At 43.4% G+C, this 25,724-nt stretch overlaps 1 protein-coding gene across 6 annotated transcripts in view; it reads left to right on the forward strand.

The window, feature by feature from the left end:
• The window catches only part of LOC105483073 (ubiquitin specific peptidase 48), a 106,452-nt gene that overhangs the window by 11,403 nt on the left and 69,325 nt on the right, over positions 1 to 25,724 (forward strand). For all 6 annotated transcript variants that reach the window (XM_071098946.1, XM_071098953.1, XM_071098947.1 and 3 more), the window contains exons 2-6: positions 17,602 to 17,722; positions 18,996 to 19,152; positions 22,503 to 22,630; positions 22,975 to 23,099; positions 24,006 to 24,114. In XM_071098946.1, coding sequence (XP_070955047.1) covers positions 17,602 to 17,722; positions 18,996 to 19,152; positions 22,503 to 22,630; positions 22,975 to 23,099; positions 24,006 to 24,114 — 640 coding nt within the window. The remainder of the gene's footprint in view (positions 1 to 17,601; positions 17,723 to 18,995; positions 19,153 to 22,502; positions 22,631 to 22,974; positions 23,100 to 24,005; positions 24,115 to 25,724) is intronic.

The following is a 25,724-nucleotide window of genomic DNA, read 5'->3' on the forward strand; positions in this document are numbered from 1 at the left end:
GAGTGCCATGGTGCGATTTCAGCTCACTGCAACCTCTGCCTCCCAGGTTTGAGCTATTCTTTACTTCAGCCTTCCAAGTAGCTGGGATTACAGGTGCGCGCCACCACTCCTGGCTAATGTTTGTATTTTCCAGTAGAGACGGTTTCAACACGTTGGCCAGGCTGGTCTTGAATTCCTTACTTCAGATGATCCACCTGCCTTGGCCTCCCAAAGTGCTGGGATTATAGGCGTGAGCCACCACGCCCGGCCTAGTTTATTGACTATTTCCGTCGAAGATATTTTCTGCGGTATTTTTGGACTTTGTGGGCTTTTTTTCCTTTTGGTACATTAGTTTTTGATTTTTTTATGTGGTAAAATTTGTGAATGCTTTTTTTTAATCGTTTCTGGATTTCCCAATTCTGAGGTTATAAAAATATTCACTCATGTTTTGTTTTAGTACTGATGGTTTACTTTTATGCAACCTTTATGTTTTTATAATTTAATTTGATTTATGGATTGGGGTAGGGATCCATCAATATTTTAATTTTACTTTGTACCAAATGGCTACTCAATTGTTTTAAACCGTTTATTGAACAATTCAGTCTTTTCCCTCACCAGTTAAAAAGCCACCTTTATTACATGGCAAATTCCCTATTTACTTGGGTTTATTTCTCAGCCCTATTTTTTTTTTTGAGGCAGAGTTTTGCTTTTATTGCCCAGGCTGGAGCGCAATGGCACAATCTCGGCTCACCGCATCTTCCACCTCCTGGGTTCAAGCGATTCTCCTGTCTCATCCTCCTGAGTAGCTGGGATTACAGGCATGTGCCACCACGCCTGGCTGATTTTGTATTTTTAGTAGAGACGGGGTTTCTCTGTGTTGGTCAGACTGTTCTTGACCTCTCGACCTCAGGTGATCGGCCTGCTTTGGCCTCCCAAAATGTTGGGATTATAGGTGTGAGCCACCGCGCCCAGCCTCTCAACCCCATTTTTTTTGCCATTGATTAATTTCATTGAATAACTGTACTGATGCCACAATTCTAGTTATTTTATAATATTTAAAAACTATTTGATAAGGTGAGACCTAAATTCCTTTTAGAATTTTTCTCATGGTTCTCATGAAAAATAAATAAATAATTTATAATTATTATATTAACTATAATTTATACTTATAAAATCATAATTATAATTATGAATTATAAAATTTATAATTAATATATTAATAATTACTATTTATTTATTTATTTATTTATTTATTTATTTTGAGACGGAGTCTTGCTCTGTGCCCCAGGCTGGAGTGCAGTGGCGCGATCTCGGCTCACTGCAAGCTCCGCCTCCCCGGATTCACGCCATTCTCCTGCCTCAGCCTCCCGAGTAGCTGGGACTACAGGCGCCCGCCACCTCACCCAGCTAATTTTCTTGTATTTTTAGTAGAGACGGGGTTTCACCGTGTTAGCCAGGATGGTCTCGATCTCCTGACCTCGTGATCCGCCCGTCTCGGCCTCCCAAAGTGCTGGGATTACAGGCTTGAGCCACCGCGCCCGGCCTAATTTATTTATTTTTTGAGACGGAGTCTCGCTCTGTCGACCAGGCTGGATTGCAGTGGCATGATCTTCGCTCCCTTCAGCCTCCACCTCCCGGTTTCAGGTGATTCTCCTGCCTCAGCCTCCCAAGTAGCTGGAACTACAGGCGCGTGCCACCACGCCCAGCTAGTTTTTGTATTTTCAGTAGAGATGGGGTTTCACTATATTGGCCAGGATGGTCTCGATTTCGAAAATGTATTTAAACAATTATTTGTATTTTAATTGTTTTTTGAGACAGTCTTGCTTTGTCACCTGAGCTGGAGTGCAGTGCCATGATCTTAGCTCACTGTACCCTCCCCCTCCTGGGTTCAAGTGATTCTTGTGCCTCAGCCACCTGAGTAGCTTGGATGTGCCACCGTGCCTGGCTAATTTTTTTGTATTGTTTAGTAGAGATGGGGTTTCACCATCTTGGCCAGGCTGGTCTTCAACTCCGGGCCTCAAGTGATCTGCCTCAGTGTCCCGTAGTGCTGGGATTACAGGAGTGAGGCACTGTACCCAGCTTGAAAATTTATTTTTTTACAAACAAAAAGCACACAAATCATAAGAATAACACTTGATTGGCTGGGTGCAGTGGCTCATCCCTGTAATCTCAAGGCTTAGGGAGGCCGAAGCATGCGAATCACCTGAGGTCAGGAGTTTGAGACAAGTCTGGCCAATATGGTGAAACCCCATCTCTACTAAAAATACAAAAAATTAGCAGGGCATGGTGGTGCGCGCCTGTAGTCCCAGCTACTCAGAAGGCTGAGGCAGGAGAACTGCTTGAACCTGGGAGGCAGAGGTTGCAGTGAGCCGAGATCATGCCACTGCACTCCAGCCTGGGCGACAGAGTGAGCTCTGTCTCAGAAAAAAAAATAAAAAGAGTAACATTTGATTGACTAATTATCACAAAACAAATTTATCTGTCATGTATCTACCACCAAGATCGAAACATTACTAACACTTCAAGACACCCTTATCTTCCATTTTTCTCCTACCAGTTACTACTACCTCTCTTCCTTGAAGGGAACCACTTACCCTTACTTTGAATTCAGCAGATTATTTTGCCTATGTTGAACTTTATGTATATAAATACATTGTCATTCCTTCTGCTTCTGTTTTCTTTCACTCAACTTTATAAGATTAATTTATGTGTAAGCAGTAGTGTGTTCACTTTTAGTGCTGTACAATTTTTTTTTTTTGGTGGGGGATGAGGTCTCAATATGTTGCCCAGGCTGGTCTGGAACTCCTGGGCTCAAGCAATCTGCCCACTTCAGCCTCCGAAAGTGAAGGGATTATAAGCATGAGCCAATGGGACCAGCAGTGCTGTACGTTGTTTCAGTGTGTGAGTATATACTATATATTATATTCCTTTCTACTAGTGATGGTCATTTTGACTTTTCTGTGTATTTGGTCATTATGAATAAAGCTGCAGTGAACATTCTGCATATATATTTTAGTGTCTTTTTTGTTTTTTTTTTTTTTGATAACAGGATTTCACTTCATCACCCAGGCCGGAGTACATGGTGTGATCACAGCTCACTGCAGCCTCGACCTCTGTGGTCTGTCTAGGTGGTCCTCCCACTTCAGCTTCCCCAGTAGCTGAGACTACAGACACTCACCACCATGCTTGGCTAATTCAAAAATTTTTTGTAGGCCTGACACAGTGGCTTATGCCTTTAATCCCAGCATTTTGGGAGGCTGAGGTAGGTGGATCGCTTGAGGCCAGGAGTTTGAGACCAGCCTGGGGAACATGGCGAAAACCTGTCTCTACAAATATACAAAAATTAGCCAGATATGGTGGTACATGCCTGTAATCCCAGCTACTTGGGAAGCTGAGGTGGGAGAATTGCTTGAACCTAGGAGGTAGAGGTTGCAGTGAGCTGAGATCTTGGCACTGCACTCTAGCCTTGGTGACAGCGAGACCCTGTCTCAAAAAAAAAATCTTTTCTGCTCCCCTCCCTCCTCCCACCTTCCACCCCCAAGTAAGACCCCAATGTCTGTTGTTCTCTTCTTTGTGTTCAAAGTTCTTATCATGTAGCTCCCATGAGATAAAGATTTAAAGATTTATCATCCTTAGGGTCCTAAATATTCTCCTGTGTTATTTTCTGTAAGTTGTATTGCTCTTTCTTTCTCTTTCTTTCTTTCTTTCTTTCTTTCTTTCTTTCTTTCTTTCTTTCTTTCTCTTTCTCTCTTTCTCTTTCTCTCTTTCTCTCTTTCTCTCTTTCTCTCTTTCTCTCTCTCTCTCTCTCTCTCTTTCTCTCTTTCTTTCTTTCTTTCTCTGAGTCTCCCTCTGTCACCCAGGCTGGAGTGCAGTGGCACAATCTCAGCTCACTGCAGGCTCTGCCTCCTGGGTTCACGCCATTCTCCTGGCTCAGCCTCCAGAGTAGCTGGGACTATAGGCACCCACCACAACACCTGGCTAATTTTTTTGTGTGTTTTTAGTAGAGACGGGGTTTCACCATGTTAGCCAGGATGGTCTTGATCTCCTGACCTCATGATCCGCCTGCCTTGGCCTCCCAAAGTGCTGGAATTACAGGCGTGAGCCACCATGCCTGGCCTGCTTTATCTTTCATGTTTAGACCTGGAGTTGACTCCTCATCAGTTGGGAAGTAAGATCATGGAATAATTTGAGGTTACTTGATCTCTATGACTTTAGCAAAGTAGCAGAGGATTGAATGACTGCGAATCTGATGTTAGCAAAAGCAACAACTCTAAGCAAAAGGAAGACATACATGGGGAAAACAAATACAATTACTTAAAATTAAATACATGACAAGACTGTGTGTGTGGTTGTTTTTTTTTTTTTTTTTTTTGAGACGGAGTGTGGCTCTGTCGCCCAGGCTGGAGTGCAGTGGCCAGATCTCCGCTCACTGCAAGCTCCGCCTCCCGGGTTCGTGCAATTCTCCTGCCTCAGCCTCCGAGCAGCTGGGACTACAGGCGCCCGCCACCTCGCCCAGCTTATTTTTTTTTTTTTTTGTATTTTTAGTAGAGACGGGGTTTCACCGTGTTAGCCAGGATGGTCTCGATCTCCTGACCTCGTGATCCGCCCGTCTCAGCCTCCCAAAGTGCTGGGATTACAGGCTTGAGCCACCGTGCCCGGCCGTGTATGTGTTTTAAAAAATGATATTGGGCCACGTGCGGTGGCTTATGCTAGTAATCCCAGCAGTTTGGGAGGCAAAGACGGGAGGATAACTTGAGGCCAGGAAGACCAGGCTGCACTGAGTTATGATTTTACTGCTGCACTACAGCCTGGCCAATAGAGCAAAACCCTGCCTCAAAACACAAACCAAAACCAAAACAATACTGTTTTATTACTACTAGCAGCAGTGTCCTGCATGGGTTGTGGGTATGCTGGGTTTAGGGTGTGTGGGAGCCATGAGGAGGAGATGGTGACTGAGAGCCTTGAAGGAAAGAGGGGGTGGGGCTTGACAGGGGCGGGGCTTAAAGGCAAGACCCAAGGGTTCCTTAGATTTGCTTCTAGGAATAGGTAGCCATGATAAAGCAGTCATGGCTTATGGTGAACTAGGCCCATGCTGCCCATAAGATTAAGAAATTTTTCAGTCCGAGGTGAGGGAAACAAAAAAGATTAAGCCATTTTTGGAAATCTTAACTGCCTGTCACAGTTGAGGTGTAGTTTCTTCATCATGTGGTCAAGGACACCAGGGTCCTTGTGGTTCTGCGTGAGGGCAGCCAGTTCTGTATTCACAAAACTGAGGGGCTCCCCTTTTGGAGAGTTTGTGGTTGTGGCATCCTTTCCAGCATCCTCCTGGAAAACAGCGATCAGGAACTTGATGCGATGCTCAGTCTCTGTAGGGCTGGAGATTTTTTCCATGTTGGAGTTGAGTGAGGTACCTGCTGAGACTTTTTTGTATTTTGCAAACTTTTTATACCTCATTCATTTCCCTTGGCTTCCTGAGGTAGCGATCTAATCATTAAGAAAAAATTAGCCTTGCATTTGGGACAATGTAAAAAAGAAGTACAGTAGAAGAAAAGCTTCATATTGGATCTAAACATTCTTATGTTTTCTGTGTGTTTGAAAAACTTTGTTTGTTTGTTTGTTTATGAGACAGTCTCACTCTGTTGCCCAGCCTGGAGTGCAGTGGGATGATCATAGCTCACTGCTACCTTGAACTCCTAGGCTCCAGGAATGCTCCCTCCTTAGCCTCCCAAAGTGCTGGGATTACAGCTGTGAGCCACCGCATCCAACCTCCCCCAGAAGGGTGGAATCATTGTGCAATACTCCATTTTACATACCCTAAAGAACCATTTAACTGTTTGCTGTTGGGCATTTGTCTGCCTGCCTTTGTCTTCTTGTTGTGTTCCTTGCCCCTCCTCCACTTCCTCTTCCTTTTTGTAAGGGAGGGAGGCTCTTTTTTTAATATTGAGAACATCTTATAAATAAATATTATCTGCCCATCTAATTATTTTCTTAGAAAAACATTGCGAAAATAGCATGAACATAATGTGTGTCGAAAAGGCTTTTGATATACATGACCTTTGCAGGGTTTTCTCCTACCAGCTGTGTGCAGTATATGAACGTTCCTGTCTTTGTGTTCTTGCCATCAGAGTATTAAATTGAACTCTTTTTGGCTGGGCGCGGTGGCTCACGCCTGTAATCCCAGCACTTTGGGAGGCCGAGGCAGGCGGATCACAAGGTCAGGAGATCGAGACCAGCTTGACCAATATGGTGAAACTCCATCTGTACTAAAAATACAAAAATTAGCTGGGCGTGGTGGCGCATGCCTGTAATCCCAGCTACTCAGGAGGCTGAGGGAGGAGAATCGCTTGAACCCGGGAGGCGGAGGTTGTAGTGAGCCGAGATCACACCACTGCACTCCAGCCTGGTCAACAGAGGGGGATTCCTTCTCAAAAAAAAAAAAGAAAAAGAAAAAGAAAATTTATAAGTAAATAATGGTATCTTGATTTCCAGTAAAATTGAAAGATACTCTGTGTGTGTGTGTGTGTGTGTGTGTGTTTTTTTTTTTTTTTTCCCCAAGTGCTTGGCCAGTGTTTCCCAAATCATATAAAGCTTGAGAAACATTTCAAAACATCCTTGGAGAACCAAGAATTCCCACTGTAAGAAAAAAAAAATCGTTACAGTTTGAATAGCTAAATAATCCTCTTTAGACTGGGCACCTCCTTTTGACTTGCCAGTTAGTTCTCTCCTGCCCTGAACGTTTTCCCTTTAATACCAATTTGGGAGGTAGTGTTTTAGAAAGATTATAGACTGGGCATGGTGGTACACACCTGCAGTCTCAGCTATTCGGGAGGCTGAGGTGGGAGAATTGCTGGAGCCCAAGAATTTGAGTCCAGCCTGTGCAACACAGCAAGACCCTGTCTCTTAAACAGAAAGTAGATTTCTAGTGTTTCCAAGTAGGCTCACCTTAAAAATCATTTTTGCTTTGCTGGTTCTCCTTTTTCTGTAGTGTTTGAATCCCAGTTTAGTGGGCCCTAACTTTGGAGGCTTGGAAAAAATTAAGTTATTTCATGTTTGCTAGGTTGATTGGATTCTTAAGCTTTAAAATATATTTAAGCCAGGTGCAGTGGGTCACGCCTGTTAATCTCAGCATTTTGAGAGGCTGAGGTGGGTGGATCACTTCAGGTCAGGAGTTTGAGACCAGCCTGGCCAACCTGGTGAAACCCTATCTCCACTAAAAATACAAAAATTAGCCGAGTGTGGTGGTGCACGTTTAATCCCAGCTACTCAGGAAGCTGAAGCAGGAGAACTGCTTGAACTTGAGAGGTGGAGGTTGCGGTGAGCCGAGATCATGCCACTGCACCCCAGCCTGGTCAAGAGAGTGAGACTCTATCTCAAAAAAAAAAAATATATATATATATATATATTTAGGTTTTTTTTGAGTACTGACTATACTATTTAAAGGATTGCTAACAATTTAAGAAGCTTTCCATCTTTGATGTTTTATGTAACTTTGGTGTTGAGTTTTATTTTGCTTTGTCAGTTGCTTCCCAAACCTTTTATGCCCGACTTCTCTATACATATATGGCAGAGGAGTTCTAGGAAAATAGTACGTAAGTGCTAAGTGACCTCTTTGTGGTTGCTTTGTTTTTATTGTTTATTTGTTTTTTTGAGAGAGCCTTGTTCTGTCATCCAAGCTAGAGCTGGCTGACATGAGCAGCTCACTGTAGCCTCGACCTCCTGGGCTCAAACAGGTCCTCCTGTCTTAGCCTCCCCAATAGCTGGGACCACCCACATGTGCCACTCCACCTGGCTCATTAAAAAAATTTTTTTCTTTGTAGAGATAGGGTCTCACCATGTTGCCCAGGATGGCCTTGAACTCCTGGGCTCAAGCAATCCTGCCTTGGCCTCCAAAAGTGCTGGGATTACAGGCATGAGCCACCATGCGTGACCTGTTTTTAGATTTGCTTATTTCTCGCATGTCTAATTTATGAGACCTTGATACAGTAATGCCATGAGGCATTACATGAAAATCACTGTAAAGTTTTTAGTAACTAGAACCTAGAATTTATATTATCTTGGTTCTCCTTTATTTTCGCTTTCAGGAAAATCTGTACTTCAGTGTTTTAAGCACTTTGGGAGGCCAAGGTGGACAGATCACGAGGTCAGGAGATCGAGACCAGCCTGGCCAACATAGTGAAACCCCATCTCTACTAAAAATACAAAAATTAGCCAGGCACGGTGGGGTGTGCCTGTCGTCCCAGCTACTTGGGAGGCTGAGGCAGGAGAATCGCTTGAAAACGGGAGGCAGAGGTTGCAGTGAGCTGAGATTGAGCCACTGCACCACTGCACTCTAGCCTGGGCAACAGGGCGAGACTCCATCTCAAAAAAAAAAAAAAAGGTCCTAGGCACAGTGGCTCACGCCTATAATCCCAGGACTTCGGGAGGCTGAGGTGGGTGGATCACTTGAGTCAAGGAATTCTAGCCCAGCTTGCGCAATGAGGGTAAACCCCATCGCTACAAATAATACAAAAAAATAAAAAAAATTAGCTAGGTGCAGTGGTATGCCTGTGGTCCCAGCTGTTTGGAAGACTGAGGTGGGAAGATCACCTGAGCCTGGGAGTAGAGTATTATACACCCTGAGTGCCCAGGAGGCCATGGATTTTCTTTTGTTTTGTTTTTTGTTTTTTCTTGAGACAGAGTCTTGCTCTGTCACCCAGGCTGGAGTGCAGTGGCACGATCTTGACTCACTGCAACCTCCACCTCCCGGGTTCAAGCGATTCTCCTGCCTCAGCCTCTCAAGTAGCTGGGATTATAGATTTCTGCCACCACGCCGGCTAATTTTTGTATTTGTAGTAGAGACAAGGTTTTGCCATGTTGGCCAGGCTGGTCTCGAAGTCTTGACCTCAAGTGATCCACCCATCTCAGCTTCCCAAAGTGCCAGGATTACAGGCATGAGTCTCAAGAGGCTGGGGCAGGAGAATCTCTTGAACCAGTTAGGTAGAGGTCGCAGTGCACTCCAGCCTGGGCAATGGAATGAGACTCCATCTCATAAATAAATAAATAAAAACTAAGAAACTAAGAGGTGATGAGGAAGAAGAAGCAGAACATCTGTAAATGACCACTTGGAGTGAAATCCCTACCCCCTTTCCCATTCAAAGGATGAATCTTTGAACTGCATAGCCACTGTGAAATCTTTGATTATAAATTTTCCACTCATCGTGCATACTCTTAAATGACAGACCCTTGGAGATCTACCAAAACAGAACTGAAAGTGTATCTCCTACCTATAGTCAATATATTATAGAAGAAACTTACTCTTTCATACCCTTTGATACCTAGCCTACTACTTTTCTACTCTCCGAACACAAATTTTGATTTGTGGAAAATTGTTTTTTTTTTTGCTGTGTCACCCAGGCTAGGGTGCAGTACCATAATCTCGGCTCACTGCAACCTCTGCCTCCCGGGTTCAAGTGATTCTCGTGACAGCTTCTGGAGTAGCTGGGATTACAGGCATTCGCCTCCACACCCAGCTAATTTTTATATTTTTAGTAGAAGTTTAGTAGGGTTTTGCCATGTTGGCCAGGCTGGTCTTGAGCTCATGGCCTCAAGTGACCCTCCCCCCTCAGCCTTTCAAAGTGCTGAGACTATGGGTGTGAGCCACTGCATCCAGCCTGGAAAATCGTTTTGTTACAATTTTGGGCATCATTCCAGATTTCTCCTTTTCTTTCTTGCCTGTCACATCTTATTAGTCCCCAGGTTCTATTGATTTATTCCCATCAATATGCTTGAACTTCCTCCGTTCCTATTCCCACTGAATTGGCTTTTTTTTTGGAGATGGAGTCTCACTTTGTCGCCCAGGCTGGAGTGCAGTGGGATCTCGGCTAACTGCAACCTTGGCTTCCTGGTTTCAAACGATTCTTCTGTCTCAGGTGATCCGCCCACCTCAGCCTTCCAAGGGCTAGGATTACAGGCATGAGCCGCCGCACCCGGCCTGAATTGGCTTTTTAAGACCTCATCTTCCACGAGAAAAATTGTTAGTTATGTCTCACACCTTGTTTAGCTTTGGGGTTATGTCTCATGCCTTGTTCAGCTTCAGGCTGTCATTATTACTATTATTATTATTTTTTGAGACAGAGTCTTGCTCTGTCACTCAGACTTGAATGCAGTGGTGTGATCTCGGCTCACTGCAACCTCCGCCTCCTGGGTTCAAGCGAGTCTTCTGCCTCAGTCTCTGAAGTAGGTGGTACTATAGTCGCACGCCACCATGCCTGGCTAATGTTTGAATTTTTAGTAGAGACAGGATTTCACCATATTGGCCAGGCTGGTCTCGAACTCCTGACCTCAAGCGATCCACCTGCCTCAGCTTCCCAAAATGCTGGGATTACAGACGTGAGTCACCGCGCCGGGCCCGGTCTGTCCTTTTTAGTGCTGCCAAAGTGTATCTCTGGCCTAAAATCACAGCAGATGTCTGCCTAGCACATCATAACCAAACCTTTTGGAGCCTATCCTCTGCCTAACACTTTCCTGTTCTCATCTAGTGCAGTCTTGGAACAAAGTACCCATTAGGGTTATCTGAATTCCTTATTGTGCTGTGGCATTGCCAGTGTGCTGTTATTACTCAAGTTTTGTGGACATGTGCCCAGAAGTAGAATTATTGAAACAAAAACGTTGGTGTCATTTAACATTTTTGGGATATTTTCTTTAGTTATTTTCCCTGCAGGGTTATATGATATTTTGATTTATAAGAAATATATGCTTAGTCTTTGTACTACTTCTGGCACAGCTCCTAAAACCTTTGGAATCTCCAAAGTGACTAAGTGTCTTTTTGTATGCTAATGAAATGACTGATGGCTGGGAGCTCTTAGTAGCCTCCAGACAGAGGCTGGTTGCCAGGAGAACCAACCACTTGATGAGAGGGTTAGAACTTTTATTCTGACCTCTGGGAGGGGAGAGGAGCTAAAGGTTGTTGATCTCCGGTGGCCAGTGATTCAATCAGTCATGCCTGTGTAATCAAGTCTTTTCTTTTTTTTTTTATTTTTTATTTTGAGACAGAGTGTCACTCTGTTGCCCAGGCTGGTGTGCAGTGGCATGATCTCGGCTTACTGCCACCTCCGCCTCCCGGGTTCAAGCAATTCTCTGCCTCAGTCTCCAAAGTAGCTGAGATTACAAGCACCTGCCACCATGCCCGGCTGAGTTTTGTATTTTTAGTAGAGTCAGGGTTTCACCATCTTGGCCAGGTTTGTCTTGAACTCCTGACCTCATGATCCACCAGCCTCGGCCTCCCAAAGTGCTGGGATTACAGGCATGAGCCACTGGGCCCGGGCTTTTTAAAATTTTTTTTTGGAGATAGGGTCTCTCTCTGATGCCCAGGCTGGAGTGCAGTGGTGTGATTTCAGCTCACTGCAACCTCTGCCTCCGGAGTTCAAACAATTCTCTTATCTCAGCTTCTTGAGCAGCTGGGACTACAGGCATGTGCCACCACGCCCGGCTAATTTTTTGTATTTTTAGTAAAGACGGTTTTTTGCCATGTTGGCCTGGCTGGTGACAAATTCCTGGCCTCAAGTGATCTGCCTGCCTCAGCCTCTCGAAATGCTGGGACTACAGGTGTGAACCACTGCTCCCTGACACTGTCTTATATTTTGTGAAACACTCAGCCTCCTTGATCTGTCTTTATAGTTGATAGACACAAGTACACAAAACTATTTTTCTACTGTAAGGAAATTGGCATACATACACATGATGATAAATGATCCTTGACACCTGGGGCCTACTCTAATGAGGGATAAAATGGAGTTAGGGGCATTGGAGAATGACGAATGGGAGAGGCTACAGCCCTCTGTAGTTGGCATTCTGCTGTGCTGCTAAGGCTGGCTTTAGAAATAACAGCTTATAATTAGAACTGTGATTTGTGTCTGTCCTTTTCTTTTCTGACACAGAGTTTCTCTCTAGTTGACCAGGCTGGAGTGCAGTGGCGTGATCTCGGCTCACTGCAACCTCCGCCTCCCGGGTTCAAGCGATTCTCCTGCCTCAGCCTCCTGAGTAGCTGGGATTACAGGCATGTGCCGCCATGCCCGGCTAATTTTTTGTATATTTAGTAGAGACGGGGTTTCTCCATGTTGGTCAGGCTGGGCTCAAACTCCTGACCTCAGTGATCCGCCCGCTTTGGCTTCCCAAAGTGTTGGGATTATAGGCGTGAGCCACTGCGCCCGGCTGTTATTTGTGTGTGTTAAGTAGATTCTTTACCTCTCCAAGTAAGAGAACAAACACAACACCGCCCCCCCTCCCCCCGCCCCGCCTCATATTGGGCTGTGTATGAAAGGCTTAGCAACAATTTAGACATTTAGAAAGTCCAAGCCTTTTTAATGCAAAGCACCGCCTTTGGCTTTTTGGTTCCCACCTGAAGTGTGGCCATAGAGGCTCGGAAGCCATAGGTTTGGCCGGGGGTGGTAGGCTATCACAGGTCACCTGCACTTGGCATTCTGCTTTGATGGTGTTCTAGCCAACTGAAGACTTGCTCAGTAATACCTAGCAAGCAATTAAGAAAATTTAAAAAGAACAACGCCAGTGTTCTGGGGCCTAATAATACAGATTGCTCCCAGCTTCTCATAGTAGCTTTTGAAAGTCTTATTGTGGTAATATTTAGGCCATAGGTTGTGTTTGCCTTTTGATGCCAGCTTTAGAACCAGTTAAGTATGCGTGATTTTTGGGTGGGGAGTGGTAGAGGTGAGGCCAGGGAGAGCCTACCTTTTGTTCATTGTCTGAATTATTTTGCTATCAGGAACTGAAAACTAAAATCTGACCAGATCTACTGGAACTATTTTCTGAGAATCTTGTATGTGTTTGACCCATGGGAGTGTCTGCCTCCCCAGCCAAGTCATGCGAAACATGTTTACCACCCACTTGTCCAAGAGGAGGGAGTGAACAAACAAGACTTGATGTTACACCTTTGAAAAGCAGAGTTGAAAGAATTGATAAAATAAGTGCCTACTTTGTTTTAGAGGTGTGTTTTCACCATGGTTACTGACACTGTTTTTTCCTATCTCCCAAAGACCCTTGAGAGAGTCCATTGCCACTAGCTGTAGTTTTCTTTCAAAAGAACCTTCCTAATATATCCTTGTCACTGTTCCCAGGAAATATTTTATGTTACTTTTCTCAGTCTCAGAATCAGCGTTCTTTTCTTTTCTTTTTTCTTTTCTTTTCTTTTTTTTTGAGACAGAGTCTCGCTCTGTTGCCCAGCCTGACTGGAATGCAGTGGTGCGATCACAGCTCACTGCAAAGCCCCGTCTCCCTGGTTCAAGCGATTCTCTCACCTCAGCCTCCCGAGTAGCTGGTATTACACGCATACACCACCACGCTTGGCAAATTTTTGTATTTTTAGTAGAGACGGGGTTTTGCCATGTTGGCCGGGCTGGTCTTAAACTCCTGACCTCAAGTGATCTGCCCACCTTGGCCTCCCAAAGTGCTGGGATTACAGGCAGGAGCCACCGTGCCTGGTCAGTTTTGTTTCTTTAACTCTTTTATGGTAGACCTTTCCCATTAGAGGTAAGTTATAAGCACTAAAAACCCTAGCTGCTTCTCCCCACAGTGGATGGGTTCTACTTTTATTTCATTAATAAGCTTTTTTCCCTCCTGGCTTTGACATAAGCTGACAAGACTGTTCTTAAATTGGTCGAACTTCAGTTTTCATTTTTATTATTTCAAAAGTTTTAAAATAGAGACAGGGTCTCACTTTGTTGCCCAGGCTGTAGTGCAGTGGCTGTTCACAGGTGCAATCATAGTTCATTGTAGCCTCCAACTCCTGGGCTTAGGCCATCTTCTGCCTGAGCCTCCTGAATAGCTGGCATTTTAAGCGTGTGCCACAACACCCAGCTTCATTTTTATATTTTAGAAGACAGTATGTTTAAACAGAACATTAAAACAATTATTTACTTATTTTTGGAATATGTAGTACATTTTATTGTTCAAAGCCTGAAAGATATAAAAGGGATGGGGTCAGCCTCGGCAACATGGCGAGACCCTGTCTCTACAAAAAAAAATTAAAAAATTATCCAGGAATGGTGGCATGCACCTGTGGTCCCAGCTACTCCAGAGGCTGAGGCTGGAGGATCATTTAAGTCCAGGATGTAGAGGCTGCAATGAGCCATGAATGTGCCACTTCAGTGTGGGAGTCTCAAAAAAAAAAAAAAAAAAAAAAAAAAAGGAAGTTCAGAGTGTTGTTTACTTCTGACTTACATCTGGCAAGTACAGAGATAATCTTTGCCGATAAAGTTGTTTCCACTTTATAGCATACTTTTCTATCTAAACAAACAGGTGTGTTTACCCCATTTGTAAATTTTTAAAAATGGCAACATTTTGTACCTTCCTTTTTTTTTTTTAAGACAAAGTTTCACGCTTGTTGCCCAGGCTGGCGTGCGGTGGCATGATCTCACCACAACGTCCACCTCCCAGGCTCAAGCAATTCTCCTGCCTCAGCCTCTCGACTAGCTGGGATTAACAGGCATGCGCCGCCATGCCCGGCTGATTTTGTATTTTTAGTAGAAACAGGGTTTCTCCATGTTGGTCAGGCTGGTCTTGAAATCCTGACCTCAGTTTATCCGCCTGCCTCAGCCTCCCAAAGTGCTGGGATGCACCATGCCTGGCCCACCTTCCTTTTTTCAACTAATGATACCGTTATATATCACAACATTAAAAACTTTCCCTACCTTTTTATTTATTAATTATTATTTTTATTTTTTTTGAGATGGAGTTTCGCTCTTGTTTCCCAGGCTGGAGTGCAGTGGCATGATCTCAGCTCACTGTAGCCTCCACCTTCCAGTTTCAAGTGATTTCTCCTGCCTCAGCCTCCTGGGTAGCTGGGATTACAGGCGCCCTCCACCACACCTGGCTAATTTTTGTATTTTTAGTAGAGATGAGGTTTTACCATGGTGGCCAGGCTGGTCTCGAACTCCTGACCTTGTGATCCACCCGCCTGGGCCTTCCAGAATGCTGGGATTACAGGCATGAGCCACTGTGCCCGGCCTACCTTTTTATTTTATGACAGCAGTAGTTTTTAATTGTTTGGTTATATTGTAATTTATTTTATTACTTCCATATGAATTTCCAGTCTTTTACTGTTACCGGTAATCCTTTAGTGGGCATCCTACAGAGATGCGCAGAACTTTGTCCTGTAATGTTCCATTATAGCAAAAGAAAAGCTAAGCATATGTTACATTCAGTTGTGTCTCTTCGGTTTCCTTTAATCTGGAACGGTTAGTGGATCTTTCTTTGTATTTCATGACAGTGACTTATTTTGTAGAAAGTCCCTTGAGTTGGTTTGGTCTAATGTTTCCTCATGATTCAATTAAGGCCGTGCATTTTTGGCCAGAACATCACAGAAGGGATTCTGTGCTGTGCATTATACCAGAAGGTGTGTGGTGTCAATTAGATTCATTACTGGGTGTGTTAAATTTAAGTATTTGGTTAAGGTGGTGTCTGCCAGGTTTCTCCACTGAACGTTACTATCTTTCCCTTTGTAATTAACTTGTGCTGAGATACTTTGAGACATTGTAAATGTTGTTATTTCTCCAACTTGCCTACTTTAGCATCCGTGATGATTCTTGCCTGATTCTTTTTCTTTTCTGAATCTGATGTATGTCAAATGGAGATTTTTAATCCTGTCGTTCCTTCCACTTTGGTAGTTGGTTTTTTCCTAAAAGGAAGAGATTTTTCTTCCATCCATCTCACCATGAAGTGATGGATTCTTACTTTATACTATTGCTTATTTTGTTGCTAAATTTTGTTGCCAAATTTGACCAGTGGGACCTCCCCTTCCAGCCAACTCTTGTGTTCTTTTAACATGTCTCCATCACTCTTTCAGTACATCCTTTTAGGACAGGGTAAGATGTTGTAGGTTCATTTTCTAATTTCACTGACTGCCCTGGCCTTGGAATCAGCCATTTATTTCTCCAAGGAGCACTGGATTCTTTTACTGGATAATATTTAGAAGTCAGGATCTGTGTTTCAGAATTATTAACCCATGTCTCTATGGAAAAGAAGCCTACTAATTAGAGCTGGATATTTGTTCCTTTTGTCTTTAGCCAGAGGGTACTACTAAATGAGCTTGATGACTGTTCAAGTTACTTTGGTCAGTCACACCCCTCCCTACCCCTCCCCCACTCCTGCCTTCCCTTCAGTCTGGATCTTTTAGTTAGTTGAAATATGTTTTCTGTTTTGAATTTAGTTAGGGTTCCTGACATCCTTGTTGATTTTTTTTTTTTTTTTTTTTTTGAGACAGAGTCTCGCTCTGTTGCCCATGCTGGAGTACAGTGGCGCGATCTCGGCTCACTGCAACCTCCACCTCCTGGGTTCAAGCAATTCTCCTGCATCAACCTCCAGTCTTCAGCCTGTAGCTGGAATTACAGACGTGTACCACCATGCCTGGCTAATTTTTGTATTTCTAGTAGAGACAGGGTTTCACCATGTTGGCCAGGCTGGTCTCAAACTCCTGACCTCAAGTGATCCTCTTGCCTTGGCCTCCCAAAGGACTGGGATTACAGGCGTGGGCCACCATGCCTAGCCAGTTGATTTATTTTCGTTTGTGTGCGTGCGTGAAGTAGTATGAGAAACACTCACATGGTCCCAAATTGTGCATTATACGAAAAGGTACATTTCCTTTTCATTCGTTCATTCATTCATTTTTTCCGAGACAGAGTCTTGTTCTGTCGCTCATGCCAGGGTGTAGTGGTGCAGTCTTGGCTCCCTGCAACCTCCGTGTCCCGGGTTCAAGCGATTCTCCTGCCTCAGCCTCCCAAGTAGCTGGATTACAGGCCCGCACCGCCACACCTGGCTAATTTCTGTATTTTTAGTAGAGACAGGGTTTCAGGCTGGTCTCGAACTCCTGACCTTGTTATCCACCTGCTTTGGCCTCCCAAAGTGCTGGGATTACAGGTGTGAGCCACCGTGCCTCCGGCCAAAAAGGTACATTTTTTTTTTAACCTTATTCCCACTCATGCTCTGTAGGTAACCAGTTTCATTAGTCTCTGGTTTTTCCTTTCTGTGTTTCTTTTTGTTCAAAATAAGCCAATATATGTGCACATGTATTTTCTTATATATTTCTTACATATAACAGTATACTACAGATACTCCTTTGCATTTTGCTTTTTTTACTTAATAATGTGTCCTGGATTTATAAATTACTTCATATCTGTTCATAGAGATCTTTTTCATGCTGTGTGTGTATGTTTTTTTTTGCGTGTGTGTGTGTTTTACAGTTGCATAGTACTCTGCCATATAGATGTACCATATCGTCTGTGTTTAGGCATTTCAGTGGCTTCCAATATTTTGTGATTAACAGACAGTGCTGTAATAAATAACCTTATGCGTGAGATTTTGCGTTGTTGGAGGTATAGCCTAAGGAAGGATAAATTCTCAGAAATGAGATTGCTAGGTCTAAAGGTAGTTGTCTATGTAGTTTTGTCAGCAAGTGCATTTCTTCCAGCAGGATATGCATGCTTGCTTCTCGACAGCCTCAAAAAATGAGTGTCTTATACTTTCTCAGTTTTGCTAATTTATAGGTGAGAAGTGGTATCTCATTGTAGTTTTAATTTGTTTGTCTCTCATGAAACTATGGTCTTTTAAAAGTTAAACTTTTTTTTTTTTCCTTAGACGAAACTGCAAAGGAAATCCGAATTGCTTGGTTGGTATTGGTGAGCATATTTGGTTAGGAGAAATAGATGAAAATAGTTTTCATAACATCGATGATCCCAACTGTGAGAGGAGAAAAAAGGTAAACCATCATTTTTTTAAGCGATTGCTATTATGCTATTTTTTTGTTTTTGTTTTTGCTTTTGTTTTGGGCCTGTGATCAGAAAGCTCTACTGATTTCAGGTAACCTGTGCAGCTTTAAGATAAGTAGTAGAACTTAAGGCTCTAAGCCACTTGAATTGGAACACTTCTTAATGATATGCTTTAGAACAGGCAGCTGCGTAATTCAGTAAGCCTTTAAATAATAGTTTTAGTTTGAATGCTGATTCTATGTTTGCTTTAACATTGCGTGTTTTATTTCGAAATCTTTTTTTTTTTTTTTTTTTTGAGGCGGAGTCTTCACTCTGTCGCCCAGGCTGGAGTGCAGTGGCCGGATCTCGGCTCACTGCAAGCTCCGCCTCCCAGGTTCGCGCCATTCTCCTGCCTCAGCCTCCCGAGTAGCTGGGACTACAGGCGCCCGCCACTGTGCCCGGCTAATTTTTTGTATTTTAGTAGAGACGGGGTTTCACCGTGTTAGCCAGGATGGTCTCGATCTCCTGACCGCGTGATCCGCCCGCCTCGGCCTCCCAAAGTGCAGGGATTACAGGCGTGAGCCACCGCGCCCGGCTTATTTCGAAATCTTAAAGCCTCTTTAAAGGAGATGGTAATTCAAGGGAACAAACTCACGATGATAGCATTTTGCTTTCTAGGGCTTGTATTTTATATATAATTTTGCTTTTTAAAAATATACATTAAATTTTCTAAACATAAAGCTTAGCGTTCACGAAATAGCCAAGTTTGTTGTATAGATATTTTAATAAAAGAATAATTCTTTGTAAGGTCAGGAATTCCCAACCTTATCTTTGGAAAAAGTTGCAGCCAGTTCCCTCTACCACCCCCAATCTTTAAAATCTCTAGAATATAAAGGAAGTTTTCTGCATAAGTTTTACTTGGTCATTCTACTGAATGCTGGCAGTTTAGATATACAGCAAACGTAAAACCTATGTACGCTTTTTCAAAACCGATCTTTTCTAGAATCCACTGTTCTAATTTTAGATTTAAGTGGCTGGAGAAGACGATATGCTAGAGATGAGCAGTGATGCTGTCCGAAGTCTTTTTCACTCCTGTGGTCAACCCAAAATGGGGCTTTCATGAAAATTATGCCCTACTTCCAGCCAAGAGAAACTTAAGGTGGCTATACCATGTTGGTTGTGACGGTCTTACAAATTTTTAATCTGAAAATTTAAGAATAATGCTTAGAAATGTGTTGTTTAAAGGACAGTGGATTTTATAATGATAAATTTTGTATTTTGTAGAACTCGTTTGTGGGCCTGACTAACCTCGGAGCCACTTGTTACGTCAACACATTTCTTCAGGTGTGGTTTCTCAACTTGGAGCTTCGGCAGGCACTCTACTTATGTCCAAGCACTTGTAGTGACTATGTGTTGGGAGACGGCATCCAAGAAGAAAAAGGTGGGTGAAAGGGGTGGGGGAGGGCTCTCTTCCTGAATTGAGTCTTACTCTGTTTCCCAAGCTGGAGTGCAGTGACGCCATCTTGGCTCACTGCAGCCTCTGCCTCCTGCGCTGAAGCGATTCTCCTGCCTCAGCCTCTCGAGTAGCTGGGATTATGGGCGCCCGCCCACACGCCCGGCTAATTTTTGTATTTTTAGTAGAGACAGGGTTTTACTATGTTGGCCAGGCTAGTCTCGAACTCCTGACCTCAAGTGATCTGGCTGCCTCGGCCTTCCAAAGTGCTGGGACTACAGGTGTGAGCCACTATGTCTGGCCTAAACTTAATTTTTTTTTTGTTAAGACAGTTTCACTCTTGTTGCCCAGGCTGGAGTGCAATGGCACAATCTCGGTTCACCGCAACCTCCACCTTTCAGGTTCAAGCAATTCTCCTGCCACAGCTTCCTGAGTAGCTGGGATTACAGGCATGCACCACCGCGCCCGGCTAATTTTCTATTTTTAGTAGAGACGGGGTTTCTCGATGTTGGTCAGGCTGGTCTGGAACTCCCAACCTCAGGTGATCCGCCCGCCTCAGCTTCCCAAAGTGTTGGGATTACAGACGTGAGCCACCGTGCCTAGCTTAAACTTATTTTTTTTATAGAGACAGTCTTCTCTGTTGCCCAGGCTGGTCTTGAACTTCTGGCCTCAATCAATCCTCCTGTCCCGGTCTCCAAAAGTGCTGGATTACAGACATGAACCATGGTGCCATGCCTTGAATAGCTTTTACCAGCCTGCAAAGCCTTTCCACCCCAAGGAGTAACATTTTATCTTTATTTTACAGATGATATATTGACTTGCTGAAAGCCACAGTTGGTAGTAAGGATATAAATATTCAGTCTGATTAGAAGACAGAAGCCACACAATAATTTGAACAGAAAAGGTTTTCTTTTGTTAGTTGTTTGTTTTTTGAGACAGGGTCTCACTTTTTCGCCCAGGCTGGTGCAAACACAGCTCACTGCAGCGTCAACCTCCCAGGCTAAAGCAATCCTCCTGCCAGAGCCCCCCAAGTAGTTGGAACTACAGGCGTGCACCACCACCTCTTGCTAATTTTTGTATTTTTTTTTGGAGGCAGCATTTTACCATGTTGCCCAGGCTGGTCTCAAACTCCTGGGTTCAATCAATCCACCTTCCTTGGTCTCCGAAAGTGCTGGGAAGGCATGAGCCACAGCTCCTGGCCTTAAATAGCTTTTACTGGCCTGCAGTGCTTTTGCAGCCCAAGGAGTAATATTTTATCTTTATTTTGAAGATGATGTATTGACTTGCTGAAAGCCACAGTTGGCAGTAAAGAGATAAATATTTAGAGTCCAATTAGAAGATAGAATAATTTGAAACGGGAAAGTTGAGAATTAATAACAGGAAATTAGAGAAATGAGGAATTGGTTGATAAAAGTTAAAGAGGATTTTAAAGAATACAAGGACAGCAGATACAGGGAGCAACCTGTATCCCTGGGCTGAAAGAGAACATCCAACGGACAGTCTGCCACCCCCATGGCCCAGGCTTGAGATCCAGATCTCTTTGGACACTGCTGGGATGCCTCCCTGGGCATCCCTACTGGAAACTGTCCATGAGAAGGTGCTGGGCCCTGGAACCCCCTACAGAGTCACCTGAAAGAGTGTCTGGGAGGCCGTTCACAGGGTGGTCATTCGAGAGGAAGTGCCTCACTGGAGGCACTGTACTGTGAAGCTATTAGAAGAGGTGCTGGGGAAGCTGCTGACCACTGTTAGGTGCAGGAACCTGGAGCCCTGGAGGAAGCTGACCTGCAACAGGCTGGTGAGGAGGCACAACTAAACCCTGCAGTGCCCTTCACTGATAAGCCTTACCTTCTTGATAACTGGCAAAGGACAAGGATTTGCAGAGCCCATCTCTCATCACTGAGCAAGCAAAGAAGGGTGGATTTGGAGCTGAGAAGCAATAAGTTAATAACTTAAAGAAGATAAGACTTTGGTCTTCTGGGCTCTTAAGATCCATGCTTTCTGTTCCATCCCCTGCACTAGCTCATTAAAACTTTCAACTCTGAAATTCTAGGGTTTTGTATTCTTCACTTGAGTGTAAATTGCTGTGCTTGAGATCCCAAGTCCACATTAACTGGACTTTAAAAAATCATGACTAGACACTGTAGTCATGATTGCTGTTGTTGCTTTAATACAGGTAGGCTCTTGCCTTTGGGGAGTGTATGTGGACAGTCCTGGCTGCCTCATGACGTCCACAAAACACGGTTGCTAATTCTATTTCTTTTTTTTTTTCCTCCCAGACGGAGTCTCACTCTGTTGCCCAGGCTGGAGTGCAGTGACACGATCTCAGCTAACTGCAGCCTCCATCTGCTGGGTTCAAGTGATTCTCCTGCCTCAGCCTCCCGAGTAGCTGGGATTACAGGCGTGTTCTCCCATGCCCGGCTAATTTTTGTATTTTTAGTAGAGACAGACGGGGTTTCACCATGTTGGCCAGGCTGGTCTTGAACTCCCGACCTTGTGAACCGCCCACCACGGCCTCCAAAAGTGCTGGGATTACAGGCGTGAACCACCACACCCCGCCTTGAGCCACTGTGCCCGCCGTGTCTTTTAAAGTTGTTTTTTGTTGTTGTTGTTGTTGTTGTTTTTTAGAGAGTCTCGCTCTGTCACCCAGGCTGGAGTGCAGTGGCATGATTTCTGCTCGCTGCAACCTCTGCCTCCTCAGTTCAAGCTATCCTTGTACCCCAGCCTCCCGAGTAGCAGGGATTATAGGTGCTCACCACCACACCTGGCTAATTTTTGTATTTTTAGTAGAGGTGGGGTTTTACCATGTTGACCAGGCTGGTCTTGAACTCCTGACCTCAGTTAATTCTCCTGCCTCGGCCTCCCAAAGTGCTGGGATTACAAGTGTGAGCCACCGTGCCCAGCTTTGTTTTTTGTTTTTGAGACAGTCTCGCTCTGTTGCTCAGGCTGGAGTGCAGTAGCACAATCTCGGCTCACTGCAGCCTCTTCCTCCTGGGCTCAATAGATGCTCGTGTCTCAACCTCCCAAGTAGCTGGGATTACATGTGTGTACCACCACATCCAGCTAATTTTTGTGTTTTTTTTAGTGGAGATGGGATTTCTCCATGTTGGCCAGGCTTGTTTTAAGCTTCTGGTCCCTGCTTTGGCCTCACAAAGTGCTGGGATTACAGTCATGAGCCACCGCTCTCAACCTTTTTCTTTTAAAGTTTTAAACTGATAATAAAGTATTAATCTAGTTTGGATGTAGGGGTGTTTATGTTCTCATGTGAAGAGGAAGTACCATTTTCTGAAAAGAAAAGTAGCAACTTAAGAAAACCCAAATTTATATTTTTGTTTTAATAGATTATGAGCCTCAAACAATTTGTGAGCATCTCCAGTACTTGTTTGCCTTGTTGCAAAACAGCAATAGGCGATACATTGATCCATCGGGATTTGTTAAAGCCTTGGGCCTAGACACCGGACAACAGCAGGTAAGAACTGAATTTTTTTTTTTTTTTTTTTTAGTATTCAGAGGTACCCAAGCATTCCTTAGAATGTTTATAAGGGGAGATGAAATAGAATGCTTTTTAAAATTAAATTTTTTCTATTTTGAGTGAAAGCCTTTATTTACTGTCAAATATTTTACACATTATACTTGATTCCATTTATGGAAATTCATATGTGGGCACAAACTGATTGAACATAGCTGTAGCCCCTTTTTGAAAATGTTAAGTTGAAAGTATAGGTAGATTCTGGAATGTTGAATATATTGCTATTTGTAGTAGAAGTTGAAAAGCAAGATATGATTTTTCTTTTCAATAACCTAAACTTGTAGGATGCTCAAGAATTTTCAAAGCTCTTTATGTCTCTATTGGAAGATACTTTGTCTAAACAAAAGAATCCAGATGTGCGGAACATTGTTCAACAGCAGTTCTGTGGAGAATATGCCTATGTAACTGTGTAAGTCTGTTTCAACTTTTTCATGATACATTTTGTTCTAAGACAGTTGCTCATATGTTAACTATTTTTCAGTGCAGTTCCAGGTTATAGCTTTAGTGGGTTATCATGGGACTTGAAATATTTATGGTAATACATTTCCATGGGAACACATAAACAAGTGACTTGGTAATTGCAGTTGAACCCATCCAGGTGTTCAGAATGGTGTCTGGGTGAGCTCTTGCAATCTGCTCTTGCTTTATGGCTGTGTGGTATGAGTTAAAGAGGAAGATTGGAACTGGCTAGAATACTAAAAGTAAATGTAAAATGCCTGTTAAAAAATTCGCATGAGTACAATGTACAGCATTTGGGTGATGGTAACACTGAAACCTAGACTTTGCCACTGTGCGATATGTTCATGTAACAAAACTGCATTTGTACCTCTTAACATTTATTTTAAGCAAATTTCTCAGTGAATGCTTAGCTTCACCAGTCACTTTCTGTTTTTCTTTTCTTTTCTTTTTTTTTTGAGATGGAGTCTCGCTCTGTTGCCCAGGCTGAGTGCAGTGGCGTGATCTCGGCTCACTGCAACCTCCACCTCCCAGGTTCAAGTGATTCTCCTGCCTCAGCCTCCTGAGTAGCTGAGATTACAGGTGTGTGCCACCACACCTGGCTAATTTTTGTATTTTTAGTAGAGACGGAGTTTCACCATGTTGGTCAGGCTGGTCTTGAATTCCTGACCTTGTGATCTGCCCTCCTTGGCCTCCCAAAATGCTGGAATTATATTTCATTTTTAGTATACATAATTTCTGTGAAAGAGAACTAATGAAGGTTATAAATGCTTTTTTCCATCTTTCTAGGATGTAATACAATATAACTTTGTTGCTTTCCACACTCTGATTTGAATTTTGTCATTCTATTTTATTATAGTTGCAACCAGTGTGGCAGAGAGTCAAAGCTTTTGTCAAAATTTTACGAACTGGAGTTAAATATCCAAGGCCACAAACAGTTAACAGATTGTATCTCGGAATTTTTGAAGGTATTCACATTTTGGTGTATGTATTATTCCTGCCCATTAACAGTTAAATGGTATGCTGAATGCTATTCTGTTTTGATTTAGTGACTAGAGCTTTTATTGTGTCAGCTTTTTCTATATAAGAAGCGTCTCTGTTTGTGTAATGATTCAGAAGAAACTTTATGAAGTACCAAAGCAGGCTGTGTCTTAAAAATAATTTTGCTTATTTCAAGTTATTTTGTATGTAAAGTTATGTATGTGTGAGAAGATACTATTCTGTGAGTGGGTAGTGGAGTATTGAAAGAGCTCTATGCTCGGTTATCATAAAGGTAATTTACCTTGTCATGCAGTGAAAACTAGAATGTGTTAAATATGAAACTTTTTTACATTGATCAGGCCATTCTGCTTTCTGTATATTTAGATTCATGTGGAGATAATTCAGTGATTCTGTTCTGAGTGGAAAACTGCTAAGAGGAACCATTTGTTGTCAAGCATGAGTGTATACATAGCGTAATAGACAAGCTTATTATCTAGCTAGCTAGCTAGCTAGCTGTCTTCAGATATATTTTGTGCTTTCTTACTTCCTCAGCTCATCCATGAGCATGCCTAAAGTAGTCATTGAATTCATTTCGCTGAATTTTTTTTTTGAGATGGAGTTTCTCTCTTGTTGCCCAGGCTGGAGTGCTATGGCACAATATCGGCTCATTGCAACCTCCACCTCCTGGATTCAAGTGATTATCCTGCCTCAGCCTCCCAAGTAGCTGGGATTACAGGTGTGGGCCACCATGCCTGGCTATTTTTTTTTTTTTTTTTTTTGGATTTTTAGTAGAAATGGGGTTTTACCATATTGGTCAGGCTGGTCTCGAACTCCTGACCTCAGGTGATCCGCCCACCTCGGCCTCCCAAAGTGCTGGGAATACAGGCATTAACCACTGCGCCTGGCCACTGAATATTTATTGAGTGCTCACTGTGTCAGATACTTTCAGCTGTTGGGGATTAATTAGCCTTTATGGAGCCTATAAAGTAGTGGTATAGGCACCAGGGAGGGACAGTAAAATAAAGTTAGAATAGATAGTGGGTCAACTATAATAAGGGCTTTGGAGAAAAATAAAGCAGGGAGGGTGGCGCTGGGCAATGTGCTAGGGAGTAGGGTGGAGTGGGTGGAGTTTGAAATAAAGTGATTGAAGGTGAAGGGGTGAGCCCTGTTAGAATCAAGGAGAAGAGTGTTCTAGGTAGATGAAATAGCAAGTGCAGAGCCCAAAATGAGAATGTGCTTTGCCTGGTGGATTGAGGAACATCCTGGGCGGGGGGCAGTTAGTGTGGCTGAAGTGAGTAAGTGATAGAAGATAAAGTCATAGAGGTGACACAAGGGCCATATCAGAGAGGGCCTAGTAAACCTTTGTCAGAAGTTTGACTTCTACTCTGTGTGAGATTGAGATGTCATCAGGGTCATACGCATAGGAGTGATACAGTCTGTTTTAAAGGGTAACTGGGTGCTGAGAATAGGCTGAAGATGGGTTGAGGGCAGATGGGAGTGCATGCTGGCTTGGACCATGGGTTAACTGAAGAGGTGATAAGCACCAATTGGCTTTTAGATATATTGTCTAAGAGCAGATAAAATTTGCAGGCCGGGG

Source organism: Macaca nemestrina, chromosome 1 (genome assembly GCF_043159975.1).
Source record: "Macaca nemestrina isolate mMacNem1 chromosome 1, mMacNem.hap1, whole genome shotgun sequence".
NCBI classification, from domain to species: Eukaryota; Metazoa; Chordata; class Mammalia; order Primates; family Cercopithecidae; genus Macaca; species Macaca nemestrina.